Source organism: Camponotus floridanus, unplaced genomic scaffold (genome assembly GCF_003227725.1).
Source record: "Camponotus floridanus strain SB8 unplaced genomic scaffold, Cflo_v7.5 scaffold79, whole genome shotgun sequence".
Taxonomy (NCBI): Eukaryota; Metazoa; Arthropoda; class Insecta; order Hymenoptera; family Formicidae; genus Camponotus; species Camponotus floridanus.
The window spans coordinates 217007-235214 of record NW_020229848.1 but is presented as its reverse complement, the minus strand read 5'-3'; the positions used below and the strand labels follow the sequence as shown (position 1 = coordinate 235214).

Here is an 18208-nt window from a genome sequence, read left to right as displayed (position 1 = left end):
TAATTAGAATAATTATAAAAAATTAATCATTTTTACAGTATGTAGTTAGCCAACATAACTAAATATTAAAAATTCTCCTTATGAATCGTTTGTATTTCGTATGAAGAGTTTTGAAGTCTAATTAAAAAGGTTTGTGAGTCATTCGTTTAATTTTAATTAAATTTTTTTATATTGTGAAGTTAACCGAAAGCTATATAAAATGGACGCCGTCCTGTGATTGGTCGATTTGCTTATGGTAAATACTAAAATTTTCTCATGTGTACTGACCTTAATGCCTAATCATAATATTATTATAAAGATGCATTTTTATGTGCCGCTAAAACTGATCATTTGAGCGACAAAAATGATCACGTGACGACTTTTGTCGCTAAACCATTACAACGGCAGCTTGTGCACAAAAAATTATGTTGTACAAAGCAATAATGGTAGCTTCTAAAAGAAGAAAATATTATAACTGAATATCAAATCGTAATAAAATAATTCGACGAAAACGTCAAATACAATTTGAAAATGATATCGTTTTTATTATATTACTATCGACATATCAGAAACAAAAAAGACATTATTGAAAAAAAAATTTTGAGTCGCACCACTTTTTCAAAATCATGATCAATATGGATTTTACAACTATTTTACCGAATGTGAGATTAGAAATTGCAAGATTTCTGAATTATTTTCGTATGTCAACGCAACTGGAAAATTTATTACATTTTTATTTTAGTACATACAATTAATACAGCACGGCAACACTGTTAGCAATGTATCAGCGTTTGACACATCGTTTGAGCGATAATGCTTTGTAGTTGAACCGATCTAAACTACAAAATTGTAGCTGCTGGATTACGAGCGACAAATCTGTCGCTTCAACTATTTGTTCCAGCGGTATGTGAAAATGCACCTTTAAGGTGCCATTTCATACATCGCTCTATCGCTAGATTTTAGCGACATAATGACGTCACGTAGTCGCGGGATTCTGTAGTTGGATTTTTCCAACTATAAGCGACATCACGAGCGATAATTTTGAAATTTTAAAACTCAAATGGATCAATCATGAATCAAAGAGTAAGTATATAATTTTGTAATAAATATTAAATATATATAATAATATTTTATAATTAAATAATAATGTATAATTTAATAATAATGTAATAATTTTTATCCTGTATTAGATAGAATGTTTGTATTTATAAATTTTATATAAAAAAAGTGCATTATAAAATCCACTTTTATCTCTTATTTGAAACAATGGATTAACCCAAAAACTTTTTTTTTGTATCGTCGTTTCTTTTTTTCTTCTAAATAATAAAGAACTGTCGCTACTGCTAATCTTTTCTTTATATTGTTCTGCTTTATATTATTTTCATTTATAATTTTTGTGCACTCAATCATTCAATTATAATATTTTCTTGCTTGTAACATTGTATATATTTATTTTATACTATGCATGTATTAACGCAACTTTTCTTTCTAAATCGCTGTTGGAGCTCTTTTCATGCTCAATAGCTAGTCGCTAGCGACAATCTAGTCACGTGACTTTTTTATCGTTCAAAACGAGCGATGAGCGACACATGAAAAGGTACCTTTAGTGTGGGTTTTCACTTGACGTTCGATATTCATTTTTTTATCGTCAAAAAACATCACTAAAAATAAAGATACTAATTCGTCATTTTTCGATCACATGACGTCTTTTGACGCTGAAAAATGAGCGTCGAGCGTCAAGTAAAAACCCATCCTTACCTCGAAATTTAAAATACATCGCCGTGACATTAGCGCCGCGCGACGCGAATCACGCGAGCCCCGTCGATAAGGTAGAGCCGTCCCCGACTCGGTCGATAACATCCGCGCTCCCGCTCCACTCGTCGCTCTCTAGATGGCGCTGATGTCGCGGCGCGAGCAGCGGAATCGCGAAACGCGATGCGCGAGTCTCGACGCACCTGAAGTGAGACGCACACGCGAATCTATCCGGCGCAAAGTGAACCCGGGAGGTGAATCCGCGGAGGGAGAATCGCGGCAACGGTGCCGAGGGAACCCAACACGCTCTCTCGCGAGACCCTTCATCCTCGACCCCCGGGTCCAGGGACCTGGTGGGAAATCGTCCAGGACGTCGCGACGAAGTTAACAACCGTCGCCGTGAAACGCCATTTTGTGCTCAAGTTGCGACCAGGGCCAGACGTAAACATCGCCCTCGTCACGCCGGGAAGGCGACCTCCCGTCAGCGAGCCCCGCGACCCCCGCCGACGACGTCGTCGCGTTCCTGGCGATCGTCGCGACGCGACTCCCGGCCTCGCGTCCGGGTCGACGCGACGACATTTCGCGCCAAATCGCGACGTTTCCAGAGACGCGCACCTGGCGCGCCAGAAACAGCTGTCGTTTCCACCGAGCCGCGGTCGCGTCCCGCTGTCCAGTCCAGGTATCGTATCGAGGACGATCGCGCGTCTCCGGGGCCGAAAAAAGGCAGGCGCGACGCGAGCGAAGCCGGGCTCCGATTCCGCGAAGGCTCTTGTTTACCCGTCCGTCCGTCCGTCCGTCCGTCCGTCCGTGACGCGTCAGCAGAGGCGGCCGGATGATTTAGACGTGCTTAGATGTCGGGAGTTTAAATGTTTGTCTCTTTCTAATGCTTCAAGTACACACTGAGTTGCGAAATTACGTGCAAACTTGTAGCTCGAGGCTTGTGATCCTTGATCCTTGGATCCTGTACACAGAGAAAAATATTATTCTACTGCCAAGAAAAGCGATTACTCAATTTATTTTTCTTTTTTTAATAATAGTTTTCTTCAACAAAGCATATATTCTTGATAATAGTCTTAAAATATACTCATGACAAATGTTAGAAAATTTTATTATCGTGTACTCAAAAGAAGAATTTATTTTCTCCTCAAGAATATTGTAAGGTTGTATCAAAGAAAAATCAAACTTACTTTACGTCAACTCTTGTATTAAGCAAACCAAATTTTTGTTTCAATTTAATATTAATATTCTTGACTAAAATACTACACTTACTAAAATTTAGAATATATTCAATTAATTTAATGCAAAGAAAAATATCATTCTACTGCCAAGAAAAGCGATTACTCAGTTTATTTTTCTTCTTTTAATAATAGTTTTCTTCAACAAAGAATATATTCTTGATAATAGTCTTAAAATATGCTCATCACAAGTGTTAGAAAATTTTATTATCGTGTACTCAAAAAAAAATTTATTTTCTCTTCAAGAATATTATAAGGTTGTAAAAATCAAAGAAAAATCAAACTTACTTTACATCAACTCTTGTATTAAACAAACCAAATTTTTGTTTCAATTTAATATTAATATTCTTGACTAAAATACTGCACTTACTAAAATTCAGAATATATTCAATTAATTTAATGCAGAGAAAAATATCATTCTACTGCCAAGAAAAGTGGTTACTCAGTTTATTTTTCTTTTTTTAATAATAGTTTTCTTCAACAAAGCATATATTCTTGATAATAGTCTTAAAATATACTCATCACAAGTGTTAGAAAATCTTATTATCGTGTACTCAAAAGAAGAATTTATTTTCTCTTCAAGAATATTGTAAGGTTGTATCAAAGAAAAATCAAACTTACTTTACGTCAACTCTTGTAGTAAACAAACCAAATTTTTGTTTAAAATTTAATATTAATAATAATATTAATATTCTTGACTAAAATACTGCACTTACTAAAATTTAAAATATATTTAATTAAATTTAATGCTTCTGGTAAACTTGTGATATATTTAGGGATATACAAACTTATGATATACTTAAAATAAATAATATTTACTTGAATATATTTATACATTTTTCTCTGTGTACTTTTGATTAACGTGCAAAAAATGACAAGTTTAGTTTTAGAGAAATGACATCATGTAAAAACTTATTCTTTCGCAATTAATTTTTTTTATCAGAGTTTTCTAAGATATCTTTTTAAATAATAGGCGTTAATATTTGTCAAAAATGAATAATTAAACTAATGAAAATATCCTTCTTTTTTTATAGCGTAGCGATCTTGGAATCTTCAAACTGTCAAGCTTGTCGATCCTGGCAAGAATGATACTGGTGATTATTCGCAAATGAATATTCCATGAGCCAAGGATTGAAGATATGCTTTTTGTTATCGTAAAAAGGCTTGATGAATGAACAAAAGTATAAGGAATGGTATTCTATTGGATCCAGCTGGATGTCAGATAAGCTGAAAAATGTCTGGTGATTCAGGATGGAACGCCGTTATTCACCATCCCTCGGATTTAGAACTACAGAATTGGAATTGGGAGGAAAACGATGGGGAGCAAGAGAAAGAGCTCCCCTCGACCGTTGATATGGATGCCATAAAGGGTGGTGGTAGTTGGGATCCTACTACTGAACCTAATGGTAGTTGCGAACGTCAATTACTTAGAAATGTCTCTTGTTTCGCCAGAAAATAAATAATCCTAATAATTTTCTTTGATAAATTTAGGAACAGACTCGGTCGATTCCGAAGAAGACTCCGATTCCGACGACGAAAGTTCTGGTGGAAGCGAAGGCAGTTGCTCTTATTCAGATTCTAATTCAGAGTCAGACGACGAAAGTAGCGGCGACGAAGAGGAGGATAGTGAATCTAATTCGGACTGTTCCTCCGAACACAGTGAACAAACGTTTTCCATTCAAGAAACCAACTTTGAACAAGTATACCCAAACGTGATATATACAGGGTGGCCCCGAACGTTCCAATCAGACTTTGAGATCTTGTAGGAAATTTAATTCTGAACAAAAAATTTCCCATAAACATGGGTCGAAAAATGTCTCCTTAAGAAGTTATAGTATCGCTCAAAAACCTCTGATGAAGGAAGAGCAAAAAATAAAAAGAAAATGAAATTAAATAAATTTCTTGAAGAAAACGATAAAAATAAAAATCTTTTTCTTTCATGAAAATATAATAAAAGTTAGTTAAAAAAAATTATTTTATTTTCATTTCAAAGAAAAAGATTTTTATTTTTATTTTTATCGTTTTTTTCAAGAAATTTATTTAGTTTCATTTTCTTTTTATTTCATTTTCTTTTCACCTTTTGTTCTTCCTTCATGAGAGGTTTTTGAGCGATAACTTCTTAAGGAAGGATTTTTCGACGCATGTTTATTGGAAATCTTATAGGAAATTTAATTCTGAACAAAAAATTTCCCATAAACATGCGTCGAAAAATGCCTCCTTAAGAAGTTATCGCTCAAAAACTTCTGATGAAGGAAGAGCAAAAAGTGAAAAGAAAATAAAATTAAATAAATTTCTTGAAAAAAACGATAAAAATAAAAATTTTTTTCTTTTATGAAAATAAAATAAAAGTTAGTTAAAAAAAAATTATTTTATTTTCATAAAAGAAAAAGATTTTTATTTTTTACTTTTATCGTTTTTTTCAAGAAATTTATTTAGTTTCATTTTCTTTTTATTTCATTTTCTTTTTACCTTTTGCTCTTTCTTCATGAGAGGTTTTTAAGCGTTAACTTCTTAAGGAAGGATTTTTCGACCCATGTTTATAGGAAATTTTTTGTTCAGAATTTTCCTACAAGATCTCAAAAACTCTGGCCGAAAGGTTCGGGGCCACTTTGTATTTCAATCCTACTAGTTTTTGTGTTTTTGTAGTGACTTTTTATAGGAAGATATTGTATCGTGTTTGCAGGGAGCGTTGAAATTAAAAATCACCATGAAGGGCCCGAAAAAGGAGGAGTCCGAGAAAATTAAGTGTGAAAAAAACAAGAGAAATGTTACAAAGAAACTTAAAACCAATCACGGGAATAAGGTAAATAATTGTCTTATCATTCATAAATTAAATGGAATTTATCAATTAAATGGAGAGACCCTAGATTTGGAAAAAAACACTCGGCTTGCAGTCCTCAGAATGTAGTAGCGAAGATTCGGACTCGTCTGCGGGACACGTGGCGTCGCAACAAACGCAGCAGCAACAGTCCCAGCAGCATCAGCACCACCACCACTCATCGCTGCAAGAAATCAATCAGGAAGACCTGACCGCGATCTTGCCCTCCCAGGAGCAGGAGGACGCGCCGTTCGACGGCTTCGAGGACTCCGAGAGCGGCCGATTGGTGTCGAAAGCGATTGAACGCATGTCGCTCGGCGCGGACTCGGATACGAGCGAGAACGGCGATCAGAATCCCGTGCCTGTGTACAGTTCTACCTTGTTGCAGCAGTTTGTCGAGAAGACCGCCATGCTATCCGAGGAACCGCGCAAGAGGCGCGGCAAGTGCAGCGCTAAAAAAGCGAGCAATGACAACGAGTACCCATGCGTGTCGAACGTGTCGCCCGATTCTGGCATTCAGTCGGTCGACAACAGTCCCTTACACCTGGCGGTCAGTCCTGTCAGTCCTCCAGCGCCGACTCAATCGCCGATTCAACCGCCAGTCACCACTAAACCGGCGGTAAACGTCGACCGGGTACTGTACCCTCCGAAACGGAAGCCTGGCAGGCCAGCGAAGGCGGTATCCGCCCAACCGCGTGGACCTGGCAGGCCACGTCTAAGGCCGGAGATCGTTGAAAAGATCCAGAAGATCGAAAAGGCGGAGAAGGAAAAAAATGAGTCTTTGAAGACTAGCAAAAATTCGGATTCTCGATCAGCGGAAAAGAAGCAAGGAGCTACGAAGGAGTCGACTCTGAAGAACACCAAGGAAGATGCATCTTCGGCCAGAAAACGGGCTAATGCAAAGCCGATCGCGTCCAGGGACGCGAAGGAGGATGTTTCCCCCGCGAGCAAAAGAACGAAAGGTAAGCAACCGACGTTGTATCAGAAGAAACGTTACGGTAATCCGGTGAAGCAGGAGAGAGCCATAGTCAAGAAGACTACGACGAGTTCCCCGATGAGAGTAAAGTGCCTAAGCAGGTCTACCGCGAGCAAACTCGTGCCCCAATGCGATGGCAGGAGTTGTCGGAAGGTCAGACAGGATAGAACGTGCGTGCCTAACAAGACTACAGTTCCACTGACGCGACAGAAGACGTGCGAGCATCAGGCCTCCAAAGATCCAAAGAGCACCGGTAAGAGAACGGGCTCCAAGGAGAACAGGAATAACGCCGCGACCGTTGTACCTAAGAAACAGAGTCTGGTGAAGAAGGTCGCGCCACCCGTTGGCAGGCGGGTCCTGAAGGAGAACAAATGCAACAAGAAGACAACCGTCAATCACGAGACTAATGGCGTGGGGGTGCAAACCCTAATCTCATTACCGGTCGGTGACATATTGAAGGCTGAAATAATGAAGCACGTGTCTAGCAAATGCGACAAAACGGCGCAACCGACCCAGCACAATCATTGCCACAAGCGGCATCATCACAAGCATCATAGGAAACTGCTGACGCCGCCGGAGAAGCCTATACGTATCATCGATTCGTGCATCCTTCACGAGCTGGAGAAGCTGATCGATGAGTTTGCGAGGTCCTGCAGCTTGGGCAGGAACAACGCTACCGCCAATCATTCCGAGCTACCGCAGATCTTCCGCGTGAAGAAGGTCACGAAGAAGAGGAAAGGTGGCGACGTCAACACGAATGATGATCAGAAACTGAAACGACGTCTAAAGAAGGAGAAAGTATTGGCGAACGCTGATTCCAAGAGCAGCGCGAACACCAGCACGAGCTCCAATCCCAACGAGCAGCGGCTGCCGCTGAAGAAACGCCACTATCACGTATCCAGCCCGCATAGTTCGCAGAGTTCGAACGCCAGCTGCGCGGATGTAAACGCAAATGAGTCCAATTCCACAGAGAGTCATATAGAGGAGGCGATCGAAGCCACTATTACGAGATACGGCGGTGGCGGCAGCTCAACGTCCTCCATTCACGAGGAAGAAGCCACGCCAGTGACACCCAAGAAGAGACCCAGGGACGCTGAGAACGCGGTGTCTGAGAAGCAGGCAGCCGACGAGGACAAGTCCATCGTTCAGCTGGAGGTTCAACCGCGTCGGAAGAAGAAAATCGTCAAGGATCTTCGCGTTACCGTCACGAAACTACCGTCCGAGGGTCACGGCATCCTCGACAAGGCAGTGGAAAAGGGTTCCAAGGTTGCTACAGAAAAGTCTAGCAAACTGGAGAAGGTAGTAGTGGCGGAGAAATCGATCAAGGCCGATAAGACCCAATCGGAGGACAAATTGGACATCGAACGGATGGAGAAGAGCATTAAGGTCGACTCGGAGACCCATGTATCCGCAACGTTCGACGATAGTGACGCTGTAACGGAGAGCAAAGCGCAGATTGGGGGTTCAAGCGTGCCAAATCTCATGAACAACACCGCGGCGATGATCCTCACGAAGAAGAAGATGCGAAGAAGGAAGGCCATCAATCGCACCGGCTTCCCCACTCTGAAGAAGAAGAAGAAGAAGGTCGTCGTTGACTCTTCCGGGGTGGCTAAGTCGACAGCATCGGTGGGCGCCAACGAGACACGCAAGGATCAAGATGTATCCGAGGATATGGAGGACAATAAGAAAGTATCTCTGATAGAAAAGGAAAGTAGTGTTCTTGAAAACAATGATAATAGGAAGAATGTCGTTAGAGATGACGTGAAGAACCTGGACAATTCTAGTCTGGTGCAAGAGACGTCGAGTCGAAGTGGCTCGGATGAGGTGACCGAGTCTTGCCCCGGTCAGCTGCGAGTTCGCAAGGATCTCGTGGAGTCTGATAGCAGCGTGTTGTCCGAGAAGCTGTATCCGAGTCCGATTAAGTATGAGAAGATACCTGATTGCCGCATCTACGACGAGAACGCGTCGCTGGAGGAATCCCTCGAGCGTTATAATCAGAGCCAACGTATCGCGGAGCTAAACGAGGAGAACCTGAGGAAGTTGGAACGCGCCAACGCTCAGGCGGCGGCGAATGTCAAGATGGAGTTGTCTGGCTGCTTCAACAACAATCATAAAAGAAGAAGAGGCTCGACCAGTCCTTCTAATCTATACAGTAGGAGCTCGAAGAGGCTGAGAAGCGCTGGCTACGACACGGAAAGTGAGGCACCACCCAGCAGCGACGTGGCTAGCGAGGATCAGGAGATTGGGAGGAAGCCCTCTGGTCTTTCCGCACACAACCGGAAGAAACAGTCGAGATGGAAGAAACGATACTTGCAGGCTAACAACATATTCTCCGAGTACAAGAAGGATCTTGAGTCTAAGAAGCTCCCTGATGCTGATGCCAAGAGAAAGATTATCGTCTGCCCCACTGGCGAGCATTATACAGCTGCTGAGCAACTACCAAGCATTATACCGACCGGAAAACTGTTGCGACAGAAGAAGACAGCGCTTCAACTGCAGTATAATCTATTGTGGCTGCATGCTCAGTCGAGGCTACCTGGTCGGGATTTGGTACCATCGTGGAACTACAAGTGAGCAGAGTATTTTCTCTTGTAATTCTAGATCTAGCGATTATGAATTAATATGTTGGAAATTTTTTCATGTCAAACAAATTTACAGGGGGAAGAAAAAGTATGGAAACCTTTAAATTTTTCGAAAACTATGCATTTTAGAAACAAATGTTTCAGACAAAAGTTGTAGGGTTTCAAGAAACGGATTACATGGTGATATCAGTATGACCTTGAAGAGTGTTGTCAAGATCACGTGAAGGTCATCCTCAATTAGTTAAATGGAACCGCCTATTTTTTATTACATATTCTTGTAGCTTATCTCGAGAGCTTTCTAAAACACTATAACTAAGTTAGTTTTCATTAAGTATTTTCCGAGTTATGAGGCTTGAAATTGTTTCTTAATTTTACATAAACCATAAAATATCTAGTAAAATATTCATTTTTCGATTATCTTAATACTTATATGTACCTTAATACTTTTATGTACACAATAATGAGAGGAATCAATTGATGTAAAGAAAACACATAGTTATTTCGAAAAAAAAATATGTAATTTGCAATTAATATTTTTTTTTTTTTTTTTCGAAACAATTATAATGTTTTCTTTACACCAATTGATTCTTTTCATTATTTTGTACATAAAAGTATTAAGATAAGCTAATCGAAAAATGAATATCTTGCTAGATATATATTTTATGATTTATGTAAAATTAAGAAATTATTTCAAGCCTCACAACTCGAAAAGTACTCAATGAAAAAACATTTTATTATAGTGTTTTGAAAAGCTCTCGAAGTAAGCTATAAGAATATGCAATGAGAAATCGGGGTTTACATTTAAGAAATTGAAGATCACCTTCATGTGACTTTGACAACACTCTTCAAGGTCATACTGATGTTGCTATGTAATGCATTACTTGAGACCCTACAACTTTTGTCTCAAACATTTGTTTCTAAAATGCATAGTTTTCGAAAAATTTGGGGGTTTCCATATTTTTTCCTCACTCTGTACATAATATTGAAAAGTAATTTTTAAAAATGTATTATACATATAATAGATCAAGTATACATATATGTATAACTTTACACAATAATTTGCATTTGTTTGCAGAAAAATTCGGACCAACATTTATTACGATGTTAAGCCGACTACTCTCTATGAGGCGCAAGCGTGTGAATGCAAACCGGAGAGCGGCTGCGGAGACGATTGTATTAATCGCATGGTATTCAGCGAGTGTTCACCACAACTGTGTCCTTCTGGTGAAAAGTGCGAGAATCAAAAGATTCAAAAACACGAGTGGTCGCCGGGATTGCAGAAATTTATGACAGAGGACAAGGGATGGGGAGTAAGGACTCAGCAATCCATCAAATCTGGAGACTTTATCCTCGAATACGTGGGCGAGGTCGTATCGGAAAGGGAATTTAAGTCGAGAATGGCGACCAGGTACGATTCGATTCATATATGCGAATCAAACGTTGAAAGATAAGGTAACAAAATTGAAAAATAGATATGAAAGTGTACATGAAAAAAATTACAGGTACGCCAACGACACACATCATTATTGCTTGCACCTGGACGGTGGCCTGGTGATCGACGGTCATCGCATGGGTGGTGACGGGAGGTTTGTGAATCATTCGTGCGAGCCCAATTGCGAGATGCAGAAGTGGAGCGTTCTCGGGCTACCGCGTATGGCGCTATTCGCATCGAGAGACATCAAGCCGGGGGAGGAATTGACGTATGATTACAATTTCGCGCTTTTCAATCCATCGGAAGGCCAACAATGTAGATGCGGCAGTAGTGCCTGTAGAGGTGTCATAGGTAAATCAATACACTGAGAAAAATCGTTTGATTGTATCAACAAGACGAATATGATTGAAAGCATTTTGATTAAATCAAACAAGAATTTCTAGTTATCATGATAAGACTCGATTTTTTATAACTAGAACGTTTAATAGATTTTACTATAAGGATTTGATTAGTATTTCCTGGTTGGATCTATAAAATTTCTTGTTACATTAATTTCTTTGCTTGCCACTCTTAACTCGTATTCAATATTTGCCATAATATGTATATAAAGAACTAGTATCAACATTAAATCCAAAGTATATTTTTTTTTCTCTTACGAGCAGTAGTGCCAGAAAGAGAACGCTAGCTCTCGGATTGTGTGTGTTTGAGCTGAATCCTTCTTGCATCACTGTCTATCAGTTTAATTTCTAACAAACTGAATTTAAAATAATTTATTCAATAATCTGGATTGAATTTCCAATAATCTTGTTGGAATTCAGAATATTAAATAGACTTTTGAGATTAGATGGAAAAAATTTTAGACGACTTGGTGCTGGCGAGTTTAGTATTATTAACCAGAAAATTTGATAAATTTAACAGGAAGAAATTAATCAGATTCAAATTTTAAAATATTAAAGCGTGTGATAAATATTATTAAACTAATCATATATTAATTAATCATATATTAATTATTAACCAGAAAATTTGGTAAATTTAACAAGAAGAAATTAATCAGATTCATCTGGTAATTCCTACAAGAATTCTGGTTCGTCCATTTTCCAACAGACATACTGATTGAATCTATCAGAATTCTAATTAATGCAACCAGATTTTTTTCTTAGTGCGCGAATTAAAAATTCAGAATTGATAAATTCAAATTTTTTTAATTTAAATTTGTTAGAAAAATAATTTATCACGATAGGAAAAAAAATTTTGTAAGAGTCCAGCATTTAGAGATTAAAAAATAATCGCAAAATTTATATCCTCAAAGTATTTTCATTGATAAATTTAAAATACTTTAAAATACTTAAAATATTTTAAAATTAAGTATATTATTACACATATTATTAAGAATTCCTATAAATTCGATAAATTTTAAAATATTAAAGCATGTGATAAATATTATTAAACTAATCATATATTAATTATTAACCAGAAAATTTGATAAATTTAACAGGAAGAAATTAATCAGATTCATCTAATAATTCCTACAAGAATTCTGGTTCGTCCATTTTCCAACAGACATACTGGTTGAGTCTACCAGAATTCTAATTAATGCAACCAGAGATTTTTTTCTCAGTGTAGAAAAATCAAATTGTATCTACGCATCGTTTAATTTCATCAGATACTAAGCTTGCATTCTATGCGACAGGTGGAAAAAGTCAAAGGGTGGCTAGAAGCGTCCCATCTCTACCCTCCTCTCAAGTGGAATCTACCGAAAGAAGATCGGTGGGCAGACCGCGAAAGAACATTCGAAAGTCGAATGCGGTGCAATCAGTCAACTCCAAGAACATCTGCAAATCTCGCAAGGTTGGGGACCCGACGTTAACGCACAATACGCCGCAGCTGAAACCAATGTCCTACCAGCAGCGATGCTTCGCGCGCGAACATCACTGCTTCCTGCTGAGGAACCTGGAGAAAGTACGACGACTCAAGTCGGCATCGGTGCAGCATGTTCAGGTGCAGAACGGAAAAACCAAGATTGGTAACGCGAGCATCGCGAAGGAGAAGAGCTCCGGAGACTCGAAGGCGCAGTCTGACGCATTTTTCTCGCAGTTGACTGCGTTGACAAACACTAACGCGCGAACTGTGCGAACGCGAAGGCTTGCACAGGCTCAAGACGACCCGGAGGTTCACAAGACTGCAAAACTAGCCAAGGTCAGTTGATGCGTGTGTAAGGTTTTCATATTATTGTCGATACTCAATAATAAATACCACTGATGCAGAAAAGTACAGGCCCATTTTAATCCATCCAGTCGAATATCTCGAAAACCAAACCAGGAGAGAAAAATGTTTCAGACAAAAGTTGTTTGGTTTCGAGGGGGCCATAAGATGGTACCATTGGTTTGATCTTGAAGAGTCATTTGAAGGTCACGTGAAGGTCACCTCAATTTTTTTAAATGGCACCCCCTATTTTTTTATTAGATATTCTTGTAGCTGACCTCGAGAGCTTTCCAAAACACTATAATAAAATATTTTTTTGTTGAGTATTTTTCGAGTTATGAGGCTTGAATAATTTCTTAATTCTACATAAATCATAAAATATCTAGTGAAATATTCATTTTTCGATTATTTTACCTTAATACTTTTATGCACAAAATAATGTGAGAAATCGATTGGTGTAAAGAAAACACATAGTTATTTTTAAGAAAAAATATGTAATTTGCAATTAACAATTACATATTTTTTCTTTAAAACAACTATGTGTTTTTTTTACACCAATTAATTTCTCTCATTATTTTGTACATAAAAGTATTAAGGCAAGATAATCGAAAAATGAATATTTTAGATATATAACGAGATATATTACGGTTTATGTAAAATTAAGAAATGATTTCAAGCCTCATAACTCGAAAAGTATTCTATGAAAAAATATTTTATTATAGCGTTTTGGAAAGCTTTCGAGGTCAGCTACAAGAATATGTAATAAAAAATAGGGGGTGCCATTTAAAAAGATTGAGGTGACCTTCACGTGACCTTCAAATGACTCTTCAAAGTCAAACCAATGGTACCATCTTATGGCCCCCTCGAAACCAAACAACTTTTGTCTGAAACATTTTTCTCTCCCGGGCTTGGTTTTAGAGATATTCGGATGGATTAAAATGGGCCACCCTGTATATCATAATTAATTCTATTGATCTCGTTTTCACAGGTATTGAAAGACTTGTACACAATCGTTGCAACGGCGAATGACGAGAATGGTCAGCTACTATGCACACCGTTCATGAACTTACCCCCCAAGAGAAAATTGTCCGATTACTATGAAAAGATAACAGAACCCATTGACCTGAGCACGATAGATCAATGCATTGGCACTGGCCATTACAAGACCGCGGAGCACTTTGATCACGACATGATAAGGCTCTTTGACAACAACGTGAGGTTCTTTGGTAGAACATCCGAGATAGGAATCGCTGCAGCGAGACTCAGGAAGCTGTATCTGAGCAGTAAACCCGACTTTGTGGACGCTATAACGGAGGCGACGGGTTCTCCGCCGTCTCAGAGCTTCTTGCCGCCTCGTGGTTCCACAGCCGGAGAGGAAGATGTCATCAGGTGCATCTGCGGATTACACAGGTAAATTAATTAAATGGGTAAACATCAATTTTCAGTCTGGTACATCCGATAATTTTTTTCGTACCCAAAGTGTATGAAGATTGGCTGACTTTTATAATCGATAATCTGTGCAGGGATGAAGGCTTGATGATTCAGTGCGAGCGTTGTCTCGTTTGGCAGCATTGCGACTGCGTCAAAGCTGATACGAGCGTCGAGTCTTACCTGTGCGAGAGATGCCAACCGCGCCAAGTTGACCTGGAAATACCATTAGAGGGTGAGGAGGAGGAAGAAGGCAAAAAGCACTACGTGACATTATTGCGGGGCGATTTGCAGCTTCGACAGGGCGATACGGTGTATGTTTTAAGGGACACTCCTGACAAACATACGTACAAAACTATACAAAAGCCCGACTACGAGCAGATGGACATTTTCCGAATCGAACGTCTGTGGAAGAATCGCGAGTAAGTGTTTGTTTTATGCTGACGAATCAGTCAAGTTGATCGATTTGAAAGATTCAAGATTATCAATTTTAAAATTCAATCCTCGATTTACTAGGGGCGAGAGGTTTGTGTTTGGACATCACTATCTTAGACCTCACGAAACGTACCACGAGCCAACGCGCAAATTCTACGTCAATGAAGTCGTGTGCGCACCATTGTACGAAGCTGTACCTTGCGATCTCGTGGCCGAGCGATGCTGGGTGCTGGATCCACATACTTTTTGTAAAGGTATATATTATACTATACAGGGTGTTTCAGACCACCCATTTAAAAATTAGAGAAGTGATTATTTCAAAAAAGTAAAAACATTTTCTTTATAAATCGGGTGCGCTCCGTCGAATGGTGATATTTTCAACTTCTGGTTCCGGCCGGAAATAGGCGATTCAGACCGGAAGTGTATTTTTTTTAAATGGAACCCCCTATTTTTCATTGCATATTCTTGTAGCTTACCTTGTAGCTACCTCGAGAGCTTTCCAAAAAACTATAATGAATTATTTTTCCATTAAGTACCTTTCGAGTTATGAGGCTTGAAATCATTTCTTAATTTTACATAAACCATAAAATATCTTGTAAAATATTCATTTTTCGATTATCTTATCTTCATACTTTTATGTACAAAATAATGAGAGGAATCAATTGGTGTAAAGAAAACACATAGTTGTTTCTAAGAAAAAATATGTAATTTGCAATACCATACATTAACAATTCCATACTTTTTCTTAAAAACAACTGTATGTTTTCTTTACACCAATTGATTCCTCTCATTATTTTGTACATAAAAGTATTAAGGTAAAATAATCGAAATGAATATTTTACAAGATAATTTATGATTTATATAAAATTAAGAAATGATTTCGAGCCTCATAACTCGAAAAGTACTTCATGGAAAAATAATTTATTATAGTGTTTTGGAAAGCTCTCGAGGTAGTTAGCTACAAGAATATGCAATGAAAAATAGAGGGATCCATTTAAAAAAATGCACTTCCGGTTGAAACCAGAAATTGAAAATATCACTATTCGATAGAGCGCATCCGATTAATGAAGAAAATGTTTTTACTTTTTTGAAATAACCACTTCTCTAGTTTTTAAATGGGTGGTATGGGTGGCCTGAAACACTTTGTATTTTATTGACGATTGATGGATATTATTGGATGAAAATTAACTTTGTTTTAAACGTGTTTTTAATTTAGGGCGCCCAGTCGGCTCGACTCCTCAACATACATATGTCTGCGAGTATCGTGTGGATCGCGCAGCGCGGCTCTTCACGAAGGTGGCTAGAGCCAGGCATGCTGTATGCACGAAACCTTACGCATTTGAAACCTTCCCGCAACGTATAAAGCATTATCGCACCTACCTGGTAAATGCGATAATCATTTTATTATATAAAAAGGTCTTCATATAAGGGTGATTCATTTTAATCTTAACAGACAAATATTTTGAAAAATATGCGAGATACGAAAAAATGTTTCAGACAAAAAGTTACATGGTTTTAAAGGAAACATAAGATGGTGTCATTATTTTGACCTTAAATAGTTATTTGAAGATCACGTGAAGGTCATTCTCAATTTTTTAAATGGAACCCCCTATTTTTTATTACATATTCTTGTAGCTTATGTCGAGAGCTTTCCAAAACACTAGAATAAAATATTTTTTCATAGAGTACTTTTCGAATTATGAGGCTTGAAATAATCTCTCAATTTTATATAAACCGTAAAATATCTTGTAAAATATTCATTTTTCAATTACCTCACCTTAATACTTTTATATACAAAATAATGAGAGGAATTAATTGGTGTAAAGAAAACACCATAATTGTTTCGAAAAAAAAAATGTAATTGTTAAATGCAAATTACATGTTTTTTTTTTCGAAACAACAGTGTTTACTTTACACCAATTAATTCCTCATTATTTTGTACATAAAAGTATTAAGGTGAAGTAATCGAAAAATGAATATTTTACGGTTTATATAAAATTAAGAAACGATTTCAAGCCTCATAACTCGGAAAGTACTCAATGAAAATTTAATTATATTATGTTTTGGAAAGCTCTCGAGATAAGCTACAAGAATATGTAATAAAAAATAGGACGGTTCCATTTAAAAGAATAAGGGTAACCTTCACGTGACCTTCAAGTAACTATTTAAGGTCAAATTAATGACACCATCTTATGTCTCCTTTAAAACCATATAACTTTTGTCAGAAACATTTTCTCGTATCTCGCATATTTTTCAAAATATTTGCCTTAAGATCAAAATGAATCACCCTATATAACATCTCTCAAATAATATCATCAAATCTAATACCTTATTTTCAGCCTCATAGTCTGGATGGAATCAAAATGTCCAAGGACAAGAAGAAGAGTAACAATCAAGAGGTAGACGGGAATCAAAAGTTAGAATCCAGCGATAACGTTAAAATGCACAATAAGGAACACAAGTGCGGTAACAGAACAAGACGAAGATCAGGCGAAATCCTGACAGTCGCACCGCCTATAACATCATACGCTCAGGTAACGATCGCTTCAAGGAATCTAAAAGAAGCTCGGTCTCAAATATCTCTTACGTAATTATTTGTATTTATTATATTTTCATTTGCAGAGGGAAGAACAGAGGAAGAGATTGAATAGCATTCTGTTGAATCTACTACAGAGGATGCCGAATAAGAAGGACCCGTTAGATCTGTCATTCCTTCTAGAGAGGAACAGGCGAAACCGGAAAAGACCCGGCGGACTTAATCCGTGACAGTGGGTAATATCACAACGATAATATCGTACTGTACATATAAATTATGACTTGTAGAATTACGCTACAAATCTCAGTCAGCTGATAGACTAGATGGATTCAATCGTTCTAAACTTGACGCTATACATGTTATATATACCGTGTATATCAAGATAACAATGTACATTTATCCTCCTCGTTCTTCGCATCCCTCCCCTCAACGAAGAGAACGTGAAGGAATAATCTTCGTACAGCCCGTCCATTGATGTAATTTATATCGATATCTGTAATCAGGAATAATGTTTATTTAAGCGAGACGATTATCGATATTTATATATTTAATGGTTGATATTTTTCTTTATATTTTTTCTTTTTTTTTTTTTTTTTTTTCATGTCTCGTCGTAGATGACAAAACTTTAAAATATTAATTAAAAAATTAAAGATTGGCAAGTAAGTGCCAAGACAGAGTAATTGGAGCGCAAGGAAGAAGAGAAAACACATTCTTTTTTTTTCTTTTAGTTATTAATATATTCCAGAATACATGTATTAAATGTGAACTTTACGGACCAACTCTCTTTATTTGAAGGATATGGATGTATCGAGACTTATTGTGTTAAAATACTG

The 18208-nt window shown here is 37.8% G+C and overlaps 1 protein-coding gene across 2 annotated transcripts; it reads left to right on the top strand.

Annotated features, from left to right (window-relative positions):
• Nucleotides 1-2256: 2256 nt before the first annotated feature.
• Nucleotides 2257-17926, top strand: LOC105257554 (histone-lysine N-methyltransferase ash1). Of its 2 annotated transcripts, none has more exons than XM_011268254.2 (14): nucleotides 2257-2410; nucleotides 4001-4372; nucleotides 4458-4666; nucleotides 5650-5769; nucleotides 5861-9330; nucleotides 10418-10750; nucleotides 10845-11125; nucleotides 12465-12970; nucleotides 13965-14386; nucleotides 14500-14826; nucleotides 14921-15093; nucleotides 16056-16222; nucleotides 17179-17373; nucleotides 17462-17926. In XM_011268254.2, exons 2-14 carry the CDS (start codon nucleotides 4201-4203, stop codon nucleotides 17603-17605), a joined length of 6519 nt encoding a protein of 2172 aa, XP_011266556.1. In that variant the 5' UTR covers nucleotides 2257-2410; nucleotides 4001-4200; the 3' UTR covers nucleotides 17606-17926. The 2 variants fall into 2 exon arrangements, with proteins under 2 accessions (XP_011266556.1, XP_011266555.1); XM_011268253.2 differs by lacking the exon at nucleotides 2257-2410 and adding an exon at nucleotides 2429-2599.
• The last annotated feature ends 282 nt before the right edge of the window (nucleotides 17927-18208 follow it).

What these genes read in the sequence shown, in the direction of transcription:
- LOC105257554 (XM_011268254.2), top strand. Translation starts at nt 4,201, where the DNA reads ATGTCTGGTGATTCAGGATGGAACGCCGTTATTCACCATCCCTCGGAT. An exon ending in AAGAAACCAACTTTGAACAA is followed by an intron (nt 4,667 to 5,649) that starts GTATACCCAAAC and finishes TCGTGTTTGCAG; the next exon opens with GGAGCGTTGAAATTAAAAAT. An exon ending in AAACCAATCACGGGAATAAG is followed by an intron (nt 5,770 to 5,860) that starts GTAAATAATTGT and finishes CTCGGCTTGCAG; the next exon opens with TCCTCAGAATGTAGTAGCGA.